This window comes from Nyctereutes procyonoides, unplaced genomic scaffold (assembly GCF_905146905.1).
Source record: "Nyctereutes procyonoides isolate TBG_1078 unplaced genomic scaffold, NYPRO_anot_genome, whole genome shotgun sequence".
Taxonomy (NCBI): domain Eukaryota; kingdom Metazoa; phylum Chordata; class Mammalia; order Carnivora; family Canidae; genus Nyctereutes; species Nyctereutes procyonoides.
Window position 1 is genome coordinate 18277364 of NW_026575032.1, and position 18746 is coordinate 18296109.

The following is an 18746-nucleotide window of genomic DNA, read 5'->3' on the forward strand; positions in this document are numbered from 1 at the left end:
GTCCTGGCCCGGTGTGCCGTGGGCTGCTAGAGGTCCCCGCAGGGCCAGGGCAGGAGTGTGCAGGGCGGGCGCCCTCCCTGCCGTCCCCAGGCCCTCCCTGCAGCCCTGCCCGGTCCCTCCCTGCAGCCCTGCCCGGTCCCTCCCTCCCCCCTCCCTCCCCCCTCCCTCCCCCCTCCTCCCTGCGCGCGGCGGGACACCTCGGAGGGCGGGGGGCGGGGGGCGGGGGGCGGGGCGGGCCGGCACCTGGGCGGCCCTGGGCTGCGGCGGGCGCGCCCCTCCCTGCCCCCGGGGGTGTCCGTCCGGCGGGGGCGCCCCGCTCGCTGCTCTTTCGCTTTTCCTTTCTCCAGGGCTGGACTCCGGGTCAGGGCGCGGGGAGCCGGCCCAGTGGCCCGTCGGCCGCAGCGTCGCCGCGCAGGGAGCCCCGGGGCCGCCGGCCGCAGCCCGGACTCCATGGAGGTACGCGGCCGCCCCCGCGGGGTCCCCGAACCCGCCCCGCGCCCGCCCCGCGCCCGCCCCGCGCCCGCCCGCCCGCGCCGCCAGCCCCGCGCTCCCCCCGTCGGCCCCGGCGCACAGGCGCCGCGCGGGGGGCTGCGGGCTCCTCCGGGGCTCGTCCCGGGCTCCCCCGTGTCCGCGGGCTCCTCCGTGGGCTCCTCCGGGCTCCTCCCGGGCTCCCCCGTGTCCGTGGGCTCCTCCGTGGGCTCCTCCCGGGCTCCTCCGTGGGCTCGTCCCGGACTCCCCCGTGTCCGTGGGCTCCTCCGTGGGCTCCTCCCGGGCTCCCCCGTGTCCGTGGGCTCGTCCCGGGCTCCTCCGTGGGCTCCTCCCGGGCTCCTCCCGGGCTCCCCCGTGTCCGTGGGCTCCTCCCGGGCTCCTCCCGGGCTCCCCCGTGTCCGTGGGCTCGTCCCGGGCTCCTCCGTGGGCTCCTCTCGGGCTCCCCCGTGTCCGCGGGCTCCTCCGTGGGCTCCTCCCGGGCTCCTCCCGGGCTCCCCCGTGTCCGTGGGCTCCTCCGTGGGCTCCTCCCGGGCTCCCCCGTGTCCGTGGGCTCGTCCCGGGCTCCTCCCGGGCTCCCCGTGTCCGTGGGCTCCTCCCGGGCTCCTCCCGGGCTCCCCCGTGTCCGTGGGCTCGTCCCGGGCTCCTCCGTGGGCTCCTCCGTGGGCTCGTCCCGGGCTCCCCCGTGTCCGTGGGCTCCTCCGTGGGCTCCTCCCGGGCTCCTCCCGGGCTCCCCCGTGTCCGTGGGCTCGTCCCGGGCTCCTCCCGGGCTCCCCCGTGTCCGTGGGCTCGTCCCGGGCTCCTCCGTGGGCTCCTCCCGGGCTCCCCCGTGTCCGCGGGCTCCTCCGTGGGCTCCTCCGGGGCTCCTCCCGGGCTCCCCCGTGTCCGTGGGCTCGTCCCGGGCTCCTCCGTGGGCTCCTCCGTGGGCTCGTCCCGGACTCCCCCGTGTCCGTGGGCTCCTCCGTGGGCTCCTCCCGGGCTCCCCCGTGTCCGTGGGCTCGTCCCGGGCTCCTCCGTGGGCTCCTCCCGGGCTCCTCCCGGGCTCCCCCGTGTCCGTGGGCTCGTCCCGGGCTCCTCCCGGGCTCCCCCGTGTCCGTGGGCTCGTCCCGGGCTCCTCCGTGGGCTCCTCCCGGGCTCCCCCGTGTCCGTGGGCTTGTCCCGGGCTCCTCCGTGGGCTCCTCCCGGGCTCCTCCGTGTCCGTGGGCTCCTCCGTGGGCTCCTCCCGGGCTCCCCCGTGTCCGTGGGCTCCTCCGTGGGCTCCTCCCGGGCTCCTCTGTGGGCTCCTCCGTGTCCGTGGGCTCTTCCGTGGACTCTCCTGAGCGCCCACCCTGTCGGGGTCCCGCGGGCTGCCAAGCACGTGCACCTTGGAGGAGCTGCGGGCTGGGAGCCCCGATCGCTGGACGAGGTGCCCCCCGGCCCCCCTCCCGCTGCGGCCCCGTGAAGCCTGTGCAGTGTCAGGCGCCTCCGTCACCGACTTAGCTCACTTGTCCCCCCCTGAGAGGACTTGCAGAAATTGGGGTCCCTCCCGGCCTTGATGGGGACGCCTGTCCCCCCGGGGAGAGGACTTGCAGAAATCGGGGTCCCTCCCGGCCTTGATGGGGACGCCTGTCCCCCGAGGAGAGGACTTGCAGAAATCGGGGTCCCTCCCGGCCTTGATGGGGACGCCTGTCCCCCCGGGGAGAGGACTTGCAGAAATCGGGGTCCCTCCCGGCCTTGATGGGGACGCCTGTCCCCCGGGGAGAGGACTTGCAGAAATCGGGGTCCCTCTCGGCCTTGATGGGGACGCCTGTCCCCCGGGGAGAGGACTTGCAGAAATCGGGGTCCCTCCCAGCCTTGATGGGGACGCCTGTCCCCCGGGGAGAGGACTTGCAGAAATCGGGGTCCCTCCCGGCCTTGATGGGGACGCCTGTCCCCCGGGGAGAGGACTTGCAGAAATCGGGGTCCCTCCCGGCCTTGATGGGGACGCCTGTCCCCCGGGGAGAGGACTTGCAGAAATCGGGGTCCCTCCCGGCCTTGATGGGGACGCCTGTCCCCCGGGGAGAGGACTTGCAGAAATCGGGGTCCCTCCCGGCCTTGATGGGGACGCCTGTCCCCCGGGGAGAGGACTTGCAGAAATCGGGGTCCCTCCCGGCCTTGATGGGGACGCCTGTCCCCCGGGGAGAGGACTTGCAGAAATCGGGGTCCCTCCCGGCCTTGATGGGGACGCCTGTCCCCCGGGGAGAGGACTTGCAGAAATCGGGGTCCCTCCCGGCCTTGATGGGGATGCCTGTCCCCCGGGGAGAGGACTTGCAGAAACAGTTGCTGTCTGCCCGGCAGCCGGGCCTGGCCCTCTCCATGGTGTCAGTTCCCACCCGGGACGGGCCACTCCTCGCTTTGGACAGCAGTATTAGGAGCTTGGAAGGCACGCGGGAGACTTTAATTGCGATGAGGTCCTTATTCAAGGGGGATGTAAATGAAAATCCAGTGAATTTTCCCCCAGTGTTAGTGAGATTGGGTGTGGCGAACGTCTAGGATTCATTTGCATTTACGAAGGTTCCGATAGCTTCCACACGTCCCTAAGACAAGGTTATTCTCAAGCGATGCTAACTTAGAGCCCTAAACACGGTGAGTCAATGTTCCAAACTGGAAGTAAAGTGGTTGTCGTTGGCCGCTTTTCCGTTGCGTTTTTTAAAGCTACTTGCTGATGTTAGGACGCAGGTGATGACAGCCGCTTGTAACCTTGTCAGCGCACCTGGAGAGGTTCTGTTGACTCGACTGAACCAACGGCTTAGGCCCGGAGAGTTGGGGCGTCTGCAGGGCAGTGGCTGTGAGGTGGGCTCTTCCCCTGCAAGCGGCAAGGTGCGGCATGGATCCAAGCGTCGACTCCTGTTGTTATACAGACAAGGACTCGGTGGGCGTGGTGGACAGAGGGGGTCTAGAGGGGACAACGTAAGATCTATGAAGCGAAGGACGGGGAAAAAGCAATAGCCTTCTTCTATATAAAAGGTGATGGACAATTTAAAATTCTATGCGATCAAGAAGTCCTAGAAAGTCCTAAAGGTCTGTGATGACGGCGTCTCAAAGTCATATTCTTACATCTCTCCCCGTGTTTTCTCCTCTCAAAATTTTAGTCATCCTCGGCATGGCCTCTCTTGCAGCAGCATCCGCTCTGCGACGGGGTGACACAGAGGAGTTAGTGGTCACTGGTCCTGAGCCTCCAGTAGGCAGTGTTCCCATACTTTGATTTCTAATCTATGATTAATGAATTCATCTATTTATCTATCTATTTATTTGTTTTTACTAAATAAGCTCTATGCCCTCTGTGGGCCTTGAAGTCACTTCCCCGAGATCAAGAGTCACATGCTCTACCAAGGGAACGAACCAGGCACCCCTGCTAGTACTTTGGGTTCGCTGTTCTCTGACAGTCTGGAGTGGGAACCCCAGAATCTGTTTTGAAGCTATAGTCCTGAAACTTGGAATTTTACTGCAGATTAATTGGTGGGTTTAAGGAAGAGGATCTGGTGCTTTTAGTTTTCACCGGGGAGATTCATAGGTGAACATCAGCAGGTACATTGTAAGACATAATAGTTGCCAATGAAATACTTGCTTATTAACCTCTTTGAAGGAGAGGGAAACATCAGTGGTTTAAAGTTCATTGAAATAGGGTTTGATAACTGAAGGATTTTAGGCCCCAGAAGCTTCTCCATCTCGGGTTGCTGGCTCCCATTGGATTTCAGGAAGGCTGTGGTTGAAGCCCTGAAAATGTTGTATATAAGTGGATTTTTCTTAGGAAAATATCCACAACTCCAGTTAGGTCATTAACCGGGTCTCAAACCCCAAATAGGTTTTAAAACATTTACACCCAGCATACACTGAGTGTAGAGCTTGTTTAATGAAAAATAAATGAATAAATAGGTCAATTAATAATAAATTAAAAACTTAGAAAACTCTGCTTTTCTTCATTTCTGTCTTAGAGTTTAATGTTAAATTTGTTCATTAGATTACTAAGGAAGGTTAGTTAATGATACAGAGAGTTCTGTTTTTCTGCCAGCAACTTGAATTATGGGAAATGATATGAATCATTAGCTAATACTTGTTGAGCTCTTATTCTGTGCTGGACGTTGCTCCAGGTATGTCTGTATTTCTACAAATTATGAACTTATATGCTGGTAGGGACTGTATTGTATTGCTGAGAAAAATCAGAGCACAGCGTCATTAAATAACTTATCCCTTAGCTACATGTAGAGCTAGTTGAGTGCAAGGACTGGGATTTGAACCCGGGCAGGTTTAAGATCACTGGTATTTATGAAGGATAATATTTCCCTAGGAGACTATTTCCCCCAATTTGCTGCTGACAACCAACCGCTACTTCGTTCGGATGCAGCGTTATGATGATAGAAGGTTGGACTTCAAGTAGAGCTGCTCACACGGGACTTGCAGGGTGACATCATTAGTCATATATTTAAGGATTAGCTTGATGATCAACCAATATTCACACGAGTGTCTCTATATGCGTTTGGTTCCTCAGAGGAATTTCTTTTATGGTTCCTGAGTGGAAACATTTTTCTAATTTGCATCATTTTTGGCTGATAAGACGGAGGTACGTGCGGGTTGACCTGTGTCCGAATCCCTCTAGCTACCTATGCATTCATCCGCCCAGGTAGAAAGCTGGGATTCGCGGAGAGAGAACAGAGGCCTTTCCCATTATGCTGCAACCGAGGTGTTGTAGTCGAAGGCTCGAGAAGCTCGTTCAGAGGCTTTTTATGGTATGAGGGTTGGCAAGAAGGCAGCTCTTGCGTTTTATTTTTTTATTATTTTTATTTATTTATCTATTTATTTATTTATTTATTTATTTATTATTATTTATTTTTAACCCTTGCTTTTTATTGGGGGCTGAGGTGGAACCACGCTGAGTGCTTGCTGCCATCCTATTTGAATGGATTGAATAGAAACATTCCATAGGGCGGTTGAGAGAACATTCCAGCTAGTTTTAGCTAGTACTGCAATATATTCACCACTGGCTATTTAATGGTGAATTTTACTAATCGACTCTTATGATTTATGTCTATTTATTATTTTGCTTTATCTTTTTTTTTTTTCAAGTTACCCAGTCCTGGAATCAGAAATAGGAAATAGAAGCTCTTTGGTCTCATTTCAATTCAGTGATGCTATTATCCATACTCATTTTATTATCTGGAGACAGGGTATATGTATGCACACCCTGTGTCTTTCAGTGTTTTATCCCAGTGTGACTCTAGGAGTGTTTTGCGGGTCATATACATATACATATATATGTATATACATTGTACATACATATATATGTGTGTATACACGCACACGTACAATGTATATATATACACATATATAGATGTACAATGTATATATACCTTGTATGTACAATGTATATATGTACAAAATGTATGTTTTGTATATAGACCACATAAAAATAGATTAAAAAGTCTGAATGCCCATGAGCTGATCATGTTCTAACAGTACATGGTTGATTCTTCTCCTGATGCTAAGGTTTCTCCAAGTGCTAACAGACTACAGGAGGGATCAGGAGAGTGACAGGAAAATGTTTTGTTAAATAAAGAAACTGAAACTGAAAATGATCCTACAAGAAGAAAATATGACGGTTGTAAGGTTGGTGAGGGAAGCTCTACTTATCACAATGATACAGGAAAAACGCCCTGTGACACATCCAGTGGTCCCTTGCATCATTTCATTCTCACTGGGCATTTTGCACATACACCTTCTAATAGTTCAAAAAAAAAAAAAAAGGAATACCCCTTGTGCACTGTTAGCTCTGAGCTCTAAAATGTTCATTCTTTAACTGAGTATTTCATAGTTAGGAGTTTTACAATACATTTTTCCCACTTCTGTGCTCTTCCTACTCCTCAGCAACAAAAAGTCTATAAATTTAAATTTATATTTCATATGTGGCATATTTATATTATTTTAAAAAATAATCTTGTTAAAATTATTCTTTGCTATTTTAATATTATTTTATTATTATTATTATTATTTTAAAGATTTTATTCATTTATTCGTGAGAGAGAGAGAGACAGAGAGAGGCAGAGACCCAGGCAGAGGGAGAAGCAGGCTCCATGCAGGGAGCCCGACGTGGGACTCGATCCTGGGACTCCAGGATCACACCCTGGGCTGAAGGCGGCACTAAACCGCTGAGCCACTCGGGCTGCCCAATATTATTATTTTAAGTATTAGTACACAGGTAATCAAAGCAATTCATTAGCTTTCAATGAGTAATTATGAGCCATAAAACTAAACCGTATTGGAAATGTGCATCGTGAATGTAGACATGAGTAGCATTAACATTGATGCCTTCCTGGAAGGTTTCTCTAGTATCAGTTTTCCACATTTGCCCCCTATTTGGCATCCTGGGGAGGCAGGGCACATGGTAAGATTCTGAATGGCAGAGGGATGCGCCTTTCTTTGGTAAAACGGAAGGAGGGTAATTATGAAAGGGGAAGTGGGAAAGGAGAAGGTTACAGAAAATGCTTGCTGTTGGCACATTTCAGGCGTATCCCTTATTAAATCAAGGGTCCCCGTGGACATAGTGCATCTGGAAATTGGTTCCTTTAGAACTCTCTACACCCCTGGGGACCTTGGAGAGATGTGGGCTCCCCGGGGTGGCCGTGATCCACTTTGAGGGCCTCTGACCCCGCGCCGCCGTCGCCCGGCCCTAGGGTGGCCGTAGTGTCAGAACCCAGAGCGTGTGTGAGGGAGGCTGGGGTGCGGGGTGCTGGCCTCTGCGAGGCTTCTCCCCCAGCTTGGGCGGGTCGATGTCCAGGTGGCCTCAGCCTGACGGCTCTCCAGACCCTGGATGCACCTGCAGGCCCTGGACGCACCTGCTGACCCTGGATGCACCTGTGGGCCCTGGATGCACCTGCCGGCCCTAGACATACCTGCTGGCCCTGGATGCACCTGCCGACTCTGGACGCACCTGCTGACCCTGGACGCACCTGCTGACCCTGGACGCACCTGCTGACCCTGGATGCACCTGCGGACCCTGGATGCACCTGCGGGCCCTGGATGCACCTGTGGGCCCTGGATGCACCCGCCGGCCCTAGACATACCTGCTGGCTCTGGATGCAACTGCTGACCCTGGACGCACCTGCCAGCCCTGGACGCACCCGCGGGCACTGGACGCACCTGTTGACCCTAGATGCACCTGCGGGCCCTGGACTCCCGTCGGCCCTGGACGCACCTGCTGCTCCTACACCCCCCTTGCCGTCCTTCCACCTGGCTGAACGTGGCCGCACCCCAGCCACCCCCCCCCCGGGGGAGAATGGTGTTGTTCCCCCAATGGGTGTATTGGGTGCTGTGAGGGCTTTTGTCTCTGTGAATGCAAATGCGCGCTGCGATGTGTCTCCATGGCCACACTTGGAAGGAACCCTTGACAGTGTGAGAGCGGCCGAAGGTAAGTCACATGGCTGGTCTGGGGGGCCTGCAGTGGGGACGCGGCCCGGACACTGCGCGGCTAGGCAGGGGGACACAGGGCAGGTGGAGACCTGATGGAGCAACCACGGTGGGGATCGCGGTGGGCACGGGCACTGGGGGGACTGGTCTGGGGGGATTCACTGAGGAAGGAGCCAGTGGGAGGGGAGGCAGCAGCCTGGCCCCGCCGCAGCCCAGGGTGCCCAGGACTCAGCCCCGCGCCCGGTCGTCTGTCCCCAGTGCTCGCGTCCCTGCCGTGGGCGTGTCGCCCCCTCTGTCCCGTGGCTCTGCGTGGCCCCAGCCGCCCGCTTCCTCGGCCGCGCTCCGCAGGCGAAGTCTCCCGGTCAGTCGTGCCTTCCGCGTGCAGTCCCCTCCCGTGTCCCCAGCCGGGAAGCTGCAGGGCCGGACCCCGTGGTGGGGCTTGGGGTCCGCAGGGCCCAGAACCTTCAGTCCCCGCGGGCCTGCCCCCCTGCACCCCTTTCGGCCTCACCCCTGAGCCCCAAACAGAGGGGTCGGGGGCTCAGTGCCTGGCCCTTCCCGGCTGGCAGGTGGCAGGTGGCAGGTGATGATGGCTCGCTGCCCTGGGGTCTCAGCCGCCCTGTGGGGCTAGGGCCTCTGGTAGGTCCTAGGGAGCTGAGAGGTGAACCCAGTGGTGACGTCCCTGAGCCCCAACCCCTGCGGCAGAGCCGGCCTTTGAGAGCAGGTGTCAGGGCTCCTGAGACTCCCTGCGCAGCACCCCCACCCCTCCTTGCCCTGAGGCCCTTGGCTCTTGGCGTCGCCCACATGGCCACCAGCCAATCTCAGAGGCGCCCTCACCTTTCTGTTGGTCACACCCACATCCTGGCCCACCACCAGGTGGCTGGCTGGGCCCGGGGCCTGTGGCACACCTGGCATCCCCCGGCCCCCAGCCCCCGGCCCCCCGGCCCCCTGGCCCCCCCAGCTGGCTGCAAAATCAAAGGCCCCTCCTTTGAGCCCGTGGTTCTTTTCCAGAAGAACGAGCTTTTGTTGGCAGCTGGCGTAGCCCTTCCTGCTGGGAGTTGGGTCCGTAGGGACCTTTTGGGTGTTTGCTTTTGTTTACCTGCTGGTGAGCTTTTCTTAGTTAAGTTTTCTTCAGTAGCTTGAGGGCTTCCTAGGAAGCCTTCCATTGAGGGAAGGATGGGCCCATGGGACTCTCGGGACACACCCGGCTTTACTTTGGATGCAAGTCAGAAAGCACTGGGACAAGCCCTTACAGGTTTTCCAAGGGCTTTGGTCGCGCTGACCCGGTTTATGAGGCACTACCTTCCTCTCAGGTCTTTTTATTTTATTTTTTTTAAAGATTTTATTCATTTAGTCATGAGAGACACAGAGAGAGAGGCAGAGACCTAGGCAGAGGGAGAAGAAGGCCCCATGCAGGGACCCGATGTGGGACTCGATCTCGGGACCCTGGGGTCACGGCCTCGTCTGAGGTCTTAATGAGGCATCTTCCAGCCACGCACTTGATTTGATCTTTAACCTGAGAGCGCCTTGTGCTATTGGACCTTGAATTTGAACTTCGTCCTAAATGTTTGGGTGCCTGGAGAGGCAAGAGGGATGACAAGTCTTACTTTGCAGTCTGGCAAGTCCAGGGTTGAGGAATTTCCTGTAGACTCCACTTGGACATGTTGGTCCCTCTTTCCCCCCGGCAGTGCCCAGGCAGCTCGATGGGGCCCGCGGCCGCACCGGGAAGCTGCTGGCCGGTCGGCAAGGCCCGAGGCGTGTGTCCTCTCCCCCAGGTTGCAGCAGGGTCGCCCCCGTCGGGCCGGCCCCGGGGCACACCGTGCTCTCCAGCCCCGTAGACACTGCCTCCCGGGGCTTCCCTCCAGGGAGGGCCTGACTGCTGGGTCGCCCGCCACGGGCCGCAAGTCAGCTCAGCGTCGCTGCCTACCTGCTGGGCGACAGGCTCCGCCAGCCTGCGTGCGGGGACACCAGGACCATTCGTTCCGTTCAGGGTGTCGTGGTGAGAAGTTTGGACCAGACACGTGGCAATGGCTTGTCCCCACTCCACGGTGACCGTGGCCGACTCCGGTTGACCAAGGACTGAGCCGGCCGCGGATATGGGGCAGGCCTGTCGCCTGGGGTCCCTCACCCCGCCCCCCGGCGGGCCCTCCATGGGCACCCGCCAGGCTCGTTCATGCAGGGGGTGCTGGTGATGGCGACCGTCCCTGGACACCACAACCACACGCTGTGACCCCGTGAGAACACTATGTCGCACCACTGCTCTGCCCAGAGCCTCCTGCGCCTCCTCATCTCCTTCCATAAAAGCCGACTCCCATTACCAGGGTCCGGGAGGCCCTGAGGGTGCTTCTGTCTCTCATCTTCCCTACGACTCTTCCTTCCCGCCCATCATGCACGCTGCTCTGCTCTGACCTCGGGGTCCTTGAACTTGCTGCCCCCCTAGGCCGCTCCCAGGCACAGCCCGTTCCCCCGCCTCCTGGGCTTGGTTCGGGGCTCACCCCGTTGCAGCGAGGTGGTCCCAACCCGCTCACCTGCTGTGGCCCCCCACCAGCCCCGCGCTTGGACTCTCCTCCGCGCACCTGCGACCGACCGTCCGCCGCGCTGGTGGTCTCTCGCACTGCATCCAGGACTCTTAGGGCCACATGTTGCCATTCATATTTTTATCAGCTTTTGGAAAGGTAACAGTTATGGACTGAATTCTGTGTCCCTCCCCTCGCCACCCCCACCCCCGAGGCCCTCACGCAAGAGAGGCTTGCGTACGCTTCTAGAAACTTTCAAATGTGCAATACAGTCACCATGCTGTGCATTATGTTCCCGTGGCTGATTTATCTCATGACTCTAAGTGTTTGCCTTGTGATTTCCTTTACCCCCTTCCCATTTCACCCACTCCCCATCTATTGGGGATGGCAACCGCCAATCTATTTCTGTATCTAAGTTTTTGTTCTTGTTTTTTTTTTTTTCTTTAATACACCAGTCTTTGTAGAGTCATCTCCTCTTTGGAGCTCTCCAGGTGAAGCCCCGATTTCCCCTCCTCTGTAGCCCCTGGAAATACTGACTGCATTTCTCCTTTGTTCCGTCTCCTCCCAACGGATACCTCTCTAATAATATCCGGAGTATTTTATTATGTGGACTTGCGTTCGTATAGACCCTCCTCTTGAGCGAACGACGGAAGTGGTGCAGAGATGACAAGGATTGTGATGATGGGGTTGGAGGGGCTGCAGTTCGGGGAACACGGCCTCCTTACGTGCCCAGCACCTCGCCTGGCTCACGGTGTATCTTCCACGGTGTTATTTTTGTTGTCCGTAATCTATCACATGTTGTTGAGGGGTCCAGTGATCTAAAATTTTGAGAAAAGGAGCTTGACTAGGTTTGACTCGAAATAAATCACCGGCGATCAAGTCACTGTTGGAAAACCGTTCCCGGCATGCCTTACTGTGAGGGTCAGGAAGGGAAATAGAATTTCCTGAGGATCTATTTTGGGCCAGGCTACTAATAGAATCTTTCCATTCATTTTTTAGGATGGTGCATATGAGCTTTTTAGATTAGCCTGAGCCTTTTAGAGCAAAAAAAAAAAAAAAAAGAAAAGAAAAGAAAAGAAAAGAAAAGAAAAGAAAAGAAAAGAAAAGAAAAAGAAAAAGAAAAAGAAAAAAAAAAAGAAATGGAGTGCTGTTTCATATTTTGTGCCAGTTTTTATGGAGGGGATAATTTTACGAATCACAAAGTAAATGTTTCAATAAATGAAAGGAAATAGAACCAAGACACACCCTGGTTGCTAAATTTCTTAAAATAGAAATCTTTTCATTTTTTAAAAAAAATTTTTCTTTTTTCATTTTCTGAATTCTGTTTGCCAAGTGTTTTGAAGAAAGGACTTCAAAATACAAAAAAAAGATGAGAAAAATTTCGTGCAAAGAGTAATATTGTTTATTTTTATTTTTTTAAAAGATTTTTATTTATTTATTCATGAGACACAGAGAGAGAGAGGCAGAGACATAGGCAGAGGGAGAAGCAGGCTCTCCCTGGAGGGAGCCCAATGCCGGACTCAATCCCGGGACCCCAGGGTCATGCCCTGGGCTGAATGCAGGCGCTCAACCGCTGAGCCACCGAGGCGTCCCTTAAAATTTATTTTTTTTAATAAGTAGTATTGTTAATATTTAATTTATTTAGTGCTCCTTCTGCGAATCCAAGGAAACAAATGCGTAGTCATACCAACTTTATTATGCCACCTTAAAATTTGCAGTAACCTCGCATGTCAGATTTTTAAGAATCTGTGTTTTAGCTCTTTGGACTTCACCCCTGGGAAGCAAGATCCTCTTCTCATTGTTTTGAGAAGGACCCCTAAGACCTGAGACATGCGGTTTTTCCGACGGCTGATTTAGATGTGATGTCGAGGTCTCTCATCTCTAAACCTTGACCTTTCTTAACTGGAGCCATGTACCTCGGAGCCTCCGTGGTTTATAAAGTATTGGCTCCCTGGATCCCTGGGTGGCGCAGCGGTTTAGTGCCTGCCTTTGGCCCAGGGCGTGATCCTGGAGACCCGGGATCGAATCCCACATCGGGCTCCCGGTGCATGGAGCCTGCTTCTCCCTCTGCCTGTGTCTCTGCCTCTGTGTGTGTGTGTGACTATCATTAATAAATAAAAATTTAAAAAAAATAAATAAAAAAAAATAAAGTATTGGTTCCCGGCTGTGGTTTTCCATCAGGCAGGCGAGCCACAGGCCAGAAAGCTGCCTAGGAGTGGCAAGTATTATCTGGCACTTTCTCGGTTCACGGCCCTTGCCAAGCGCTCTGAGGGGTAAAGGCTGACTCAGACGTCGTTCCTTCCTGCAGCTGTGATCCGCTGGAGCAATTCATCGTTGCACGGGAAGGGCCGGTCCTCCGTGTGCTCCCACCGAACAGCTGCCCGACCTCTACGAGCCAGGCTCTGGGCACTGGCTGAGCGGGGGGCCCGCAGGCCTTCCCTGGGGGGTGATCTACCCGCCGGCCTCCCCCACTCGCTGCCTCCCCAGCTGGTCCAGCGCTCTCGGTTTCCTATTGTCTCCTCCGGGGTGCTTTCCTAAACTCTCACGATTGGATTAGGTGTCCCCTATGTTTTTTTTTTTTTTTTAATTTGAATTCAGTTAACTAACATTGACTGTGTCACCAGTTTCGGATATAAAGTTCGGTGACTCATCAGTCGCATGCTCATCACATCACGTGCCCTCCGGTATCTCTGGTTCTGGACTCTACTGAGTAAATATTTTCAATAGTCAGTTAACGTTTATTGTTGGCCCCAGGCCAAGCACTTTGGCCCGTGGAGCCCTGGTGAGCTCCTCGGCGTGCTTTTGTCACGACGTTTCAGGTGGCTCTCCAAAGCCCGCGCGCTTCGCCGGAACACTCAGAAGGGGCATGAAGACGGAGAGGGACGAGATGAAATCATCATTCTTTATAAGTGAAAGCTTTGAAAACGAACAACTAGGAAGACGAATCCGCAAGCTCAGCAAGGCTGTCCGAAAGAGAAACAAAAATCCAGGAGCTTTTTTTTTAGTACTAAATAAAACATTAGCTGACCCACCGGGAAAACCCAGGGCCCCGCTGCCCCCACCAGGGAGACGCGTATCAGGATCGAATGGGATTTCCCTGAGGACTGGAGGGATAGTCCAACATTAGACAAACCCACCGACTCCGCGTTCATGGGCGCGTGCAGGAACACTTGCTATGAGGCCTTGAGTAAGAGCTTTGTAAGATCGAATGGGATCTTCCAGACGCAGCAATGAATGAATGAATGAATGAATGATATCTGCTAAATAGTCTCTAGTAAAGGCATTCTTAATAAAGAGCCTTAAAAAGCTTTTCCTTCAGTTTTGGAGAAGGATGAGTATGTCTGTATCTGCACAACTACTTGACGAAGTACTGAAAACGGAGGTAATAGCCGCTCATTTTTCCTGAGTGCTCCCTCTGTGCCAGGCAGTATTCGAGGTGCTTCCTAAGTTTTGCTTATTTAAAACACTAAACGTAAAATTCTTTACTTATCTTTGCTTTCTCCAAAGATTACCTCAAATGGGCCATAAAGGGTGAACTTTCCTGACCTCTTCTATGCCTGTAAATGTATTGATTTTGCCTTCCCGTGCACATAATGGTTCATCTAGGTATTTAATTCTAGGTACCAAGTTATTCTTCTTCGGCATCGTGGGGACTCTGCTCCATTATCTCGCATCTGTTGTTTCTTTCAAGAAGCATGATGTCACTCTGACCTTTGCTTTTTCACTCTGATGAATATGGTTGGTTTCTCTTTGGCTTGATTTTTCTTTTTTTAACATTCCAGTAGAGTTACCATAGTTTCAGGGGTACAACATAGTGATCCGGCACTTCTCTGCACTACCCAGTGCTCGTCGTAAGTGTGCTCTTACTCCCCTGGTCCTATTCCCCACCCCCACCCCCGCCTCTCCTCTGCTAACCCTCTGTTTGTTTTCTATACTTAAGAGTCTGCTTTTTTTGGTTTCTCTTTTTTCCTTTGTTCATTTGTTTCTAAAAATTACATGCATGCGTGAAATCCTATGATACTTGTCTTTTACTGGCATATTTCACTTAGCATAAGACTCTCTAGAACCATGCATGTTGTTGCAAAAGGGAAGATTTCATTCATTTTTACAAATGAGTAATATTCCATTATGTGTATATGTATATATATTATGTGTATATATGCATATATATTATGTATATATGTATAACATAATAGATACATATATGTATAATATAATATACATATTATATATAATATATACATACATTACATACATGTATACATTATATTCATTATATATAATATATACATATTATATACATATACATATATTATACATGTATATAATGCATATAATGTATGTATAGATTATATATAATGTATATATGTTTATAATATATACATGTATATAAGTATATAATATGTATATATTATATATGTATGTATACATATAATGTATATATGTATGTATAATATGTATATAAAATATATATTTTATATATATATATATATATATATATATATATATATATATAGACCACATCTACTTTATCCGGTCACCTATCAGTGGACGCGGGGTGCTTCCATAATTCACCTATTGTAGATACTGCTGCAATAAACATGAAGGTTGCATCTGTCTTTTCAAATTAGTGTTTTCGTATCCTTTTTATTTATTTATTTTATTTTATTTTTTTGTGTGTGTGTGTTTTCGTATCCTTGGGGTAAATGCTACGTCGTGGAATTACTGGATCATACGGTGACTCTAGTTTTAAGCTTTTGGAGAACCTCCATCGCCCTTCCCACAGGCACAGCACCAGCTTGCATTCCCACCAGCGGTGCAGGAGGTCTCCTTTCTCTCCACGTCCTCACCAACACGTGTGTGCGGTTTCTTGTGGTTTTGATTTTAGCCATGTGGACGGGGATGAGGTGATACCTCGCTGCGATTTTTGATTTGCATTTCCCCGATGATCAGTGATGTTGAGCATCTTTTCTTATGTCTGTTGGCCATTTGTGTGTCCTCTTTGGAGGGCCTGAAGCCTTTTGGATGCTGCTAACATATGCCTGGCAGTGAGTGGGATGTATTTGTAATGAATTTATTTATTTATTTATTTATTTATTCATTCATTCATTCATTCATTTATTTATTTATTTTGCTACTCTTTGTTTTGAGGGCTTCTGTTTAGAATTTTGGAAAAATCTTGATTACTATCTTTTCATTTATTGTCTTACTTTTTTTTTTCAGACTGCAAGTAGACAGAGTTGAAATTACTATTTTCAACTTCCATCTACCCTTCATTCTTCCTTTATTTTCCCCGTCTAAGTGTTTGTTCCTAATACCTTGTAGGATACCGCCGCTTTCTAGCAGTGCTCATTCTGACGTTCAGGGTATCTACTTAAATCTTTGCTTGTATCACTTGTGGGTTTTTTTTTATATTTATTATACCCAGTTATGTCTTCATATTTTCAAAATCCTTCTTCTGTTCTACCAAGTATTTATTTTTTTTTAATTCTTGTTTTATCTGTTCCATTTGTCTTTTCCCACTTGGCCTACTTTTTTTCAGTTTTGACTTTATAGAGACCCGACTCTATACTCTTCCCTGTAGACTTCTCCTCCATTAATGGAGGTCATCATTGACAGGTATTATCAGCCTCGAGCCAAAACCCTTGACTGTAGCTTACGTCCTCAACTGAAGAGCCTGTTCTGGATTTGACGACTCTCTAACTCTCTACGATTCCAATACCTTGTTCTCCAAGGATCTTTCCCAGTCCCTGTTCTAGGTACCTGTCTGTCTTGCAGAAGTGATTTGAAGAGCAATTACTTGGGTCGAGGGTATGCAGATGCAGCCAGATGATGCATCTGCAATGCAATCCAGATGCAGCCAGAAAGTGCCAGTCGAGGTTAATACGTGCAGTTAAACAAACATCTCCTAAACCTACCTTTGAAGGAAAATAGAGGAGAAAACAGGGTATAACAACTAGAACCTTCTTCCTCATCTCATCCTCTACTTCTGGCCCCTGACTGTTCAACTCTGGTCTTCCAAACCAAGATACAATTTCCTTCTGTCTCCCAATGGGTTTTTTATAGTTCGGGCATTAGCTCCGGAGCACGGATTGGCATTTGACAAACCTTTTTATTTGTCTGGAACCTACAGGGCAGATTTCCAAAGAAAAAGCTCGTTGTTCTTACAGGTTCTTCATTTAACTTGGAACCATGTGGGATTAATTTTTCTCCTTTCTCCAAGTGAATCATCCAAGAAACAGTAGACATGTAGATATATGACAATATTTACCATTATTATCATCAAACCACATTGGACAGAGATCCCAAAGCAAGAGTGTGATGGCTTAGCCACAGGGGAAAGCAGATGGTGAAGCTTCTGGCTTCCTCCAAGGTAGAGAAGTTATCAGCTGGGCTGCAGTGGGTTAGGGTGACACAGAGTCGTTATGGGTGACATGTTGACTTTAGTGGTTCTGACCCAGAAAGTCACTATTTGGAAGTACGGAGAGTGAAGGCCATTGCATTATTGCAGCCGTTTGCTGGCGGTGCTAGTGTTGGTGTAGGATGGTTGGAGCGGAGATGTGAAATCAAAACCATTCAAGTTCCACTAATACTGCCATTTCATTGACCTGTTTTGAAACTGAAACTAATAGGGAGAGGCAGCCCAGTGCCTGGCGCGCGCCGTGCGCTCCCTGTTAGTGAATGAGCTACTAGTGGAGGCTTAAACTGGGAACCCAAGGTGACACACGGTGAACCCCAGCTTTACCTCTGGGTGTAAAACCGGACAATACATTTAATTTCTCTGGACTTCATTTCTTTCTGGGAAACTAAGACGGTTAGAGCAGAGGAAATCCCTCAGGTGTCAAATCGGATGGTCCTGATGATTAATATAACGTGGCTGAGGTTGATGCTGATAAGCTACCTGTGACCGTAATAGATGTACTTAGACGCTGGGAAGGACTTTGGACGCCGTCTACTCTGGTTTCTTTATTTTAAAGATAAAGAAAGAGGTTAAGAGACACCATGTACCTTGCTAAGGTCCCATCGCTGTCTAAAGACGGCACCAGGAGCTGCACCTGGTTCTCTGGGCTTTGAGGCCATTCTGTGGTTTTGGTAGGATTAAGGAGGCTCCAGAGTTCCTCAAGGAGCCTTTCATCTCAGTGTTGCGTAAACCGTATTTTTGGAAATTGTGACGTTTTGTGAAGATGGTAGCCTGCAGGGTGTCCTGGAAGAGAAAGGATTGTGAACGTCCTTGCTATGGTTTACACAACAGGTGCAGAGAGGCCTTGTGTGTCTATAGAAGTGGATGTCTGTGGGCCGAGCACATGGTAGTGGCACAGTTAATGGTAGTTCCCTAGAGGGCTATGGCCTGTAGCCAAAGGGAGATTATTTTCTATCCCAGATGATATATTCTACAAGCCTTCTCATAGCACCTGGGCGGCTCAGCGGTGGAGTGTCTGCCTTCGGCCCAGGGCATGACCCCGGGGTCCCGGGATTGAGTCCCGCATTAGGCTCCCCGCATGGAGCCTGCTTCTCCCTCTGCCTGGGTCTCTGCCTCTCCCTCTGTATCTCTCAGGAATAAATAGATAAAATCTTAAGATATATATATTTTTAAAAAGAGTTTTCAGTTTCATTTGCTCCTGTTCCATGTTTGTCAAACCTTCTGACTACTAATTTGGTCATTTGAGTTAGTAGGACAGTCTCTGTTATGTAGGGACGGCTCTGGTGCAGAAAGACGGCCACCCATCGTAAGCCCCTCGGAGGGGGGGGAAACTTCAAAAGAAATGTAACGTTTTTGACTAGAAAAAAGCAGCCACTTGGGGTGTTCTATACAAATGCACCCAACGGGAAAGGGCCAGATTTTCGGCGCTGCCACGTACGTGCAATCACACAGAAGGGACGGGGCGCCCTGAGTGTCTGATGAGGTCTCCCCGACCCGATTTCTCTTTGCACAAAAGCTGAGGAGCGTGGAAGGGTTGATCAAAAACAGAGAGAAATGAAAAAGCAAAGGTCAGAAAGAAAGAAGGGGTGGCAAGCCTCCCCGCCGGCGTGTTGGCTCCACGGCCTCCTAGTGGGGCGGGTGCTGGGTGGGGGTGCCGAGGCCTCATGGGCCAGGGGAGGCTGGGGAAGGGTGGCCACAGCCCGGCGACTCGGCGGGGACAGGGCACCCAGACCCACGCGGCCGACGGGCACACGCGTGGAATGTCAAGGAGCCGCCCCGCCTTCCAGGGGCTGCTGCTGCTTGTCCTTGACTTCATGACAAGGTATTCGTGGGTGTTGCGGTGACCTCACCTCCCTGGTCTGGAAGGGATTGGTGGCGAGCGCCTGCCGGGCCCCGCCGTGTCCCCC

General features: G+C 51.8%; 1 protein-coding gene across 8 annotated transcripts in view; it reads left to right on the forward strand.

The window, feature by feature from the left end:
* The first annotated feature begins 251 nt into the window (after positions 1 to 251).
* Positions 252 to 18746, forward strand: part of IL15 (interleukin 15) — a 65714-nt gene continuing 47219 nt past the window's right edge. For 3 of the 8 annotated variants that reach the window (XM_055317119.1, XM_055317126.1, XM_055317118.1), the window contains exons 1-2: positions 252 to 456; positions 7277 to 7906. In XM_055317119.1, coding sequence (XP_055173094.1) covers positions 7519 to 7906 — 388 coding nt within the window. In that variant the 5' untranslated portion in view covers positions 252 to 456; positions 7277 to 7518. Of the gene's footprint in view, positions 457 to 7276; positions 7907 to 18746 lie in introns of those variants that run through there. The other 5 variants (XM_055317123.1, XM_055317120.1, XM_055317121.1 and 2 more) reach the window with 2 other exon arrangements.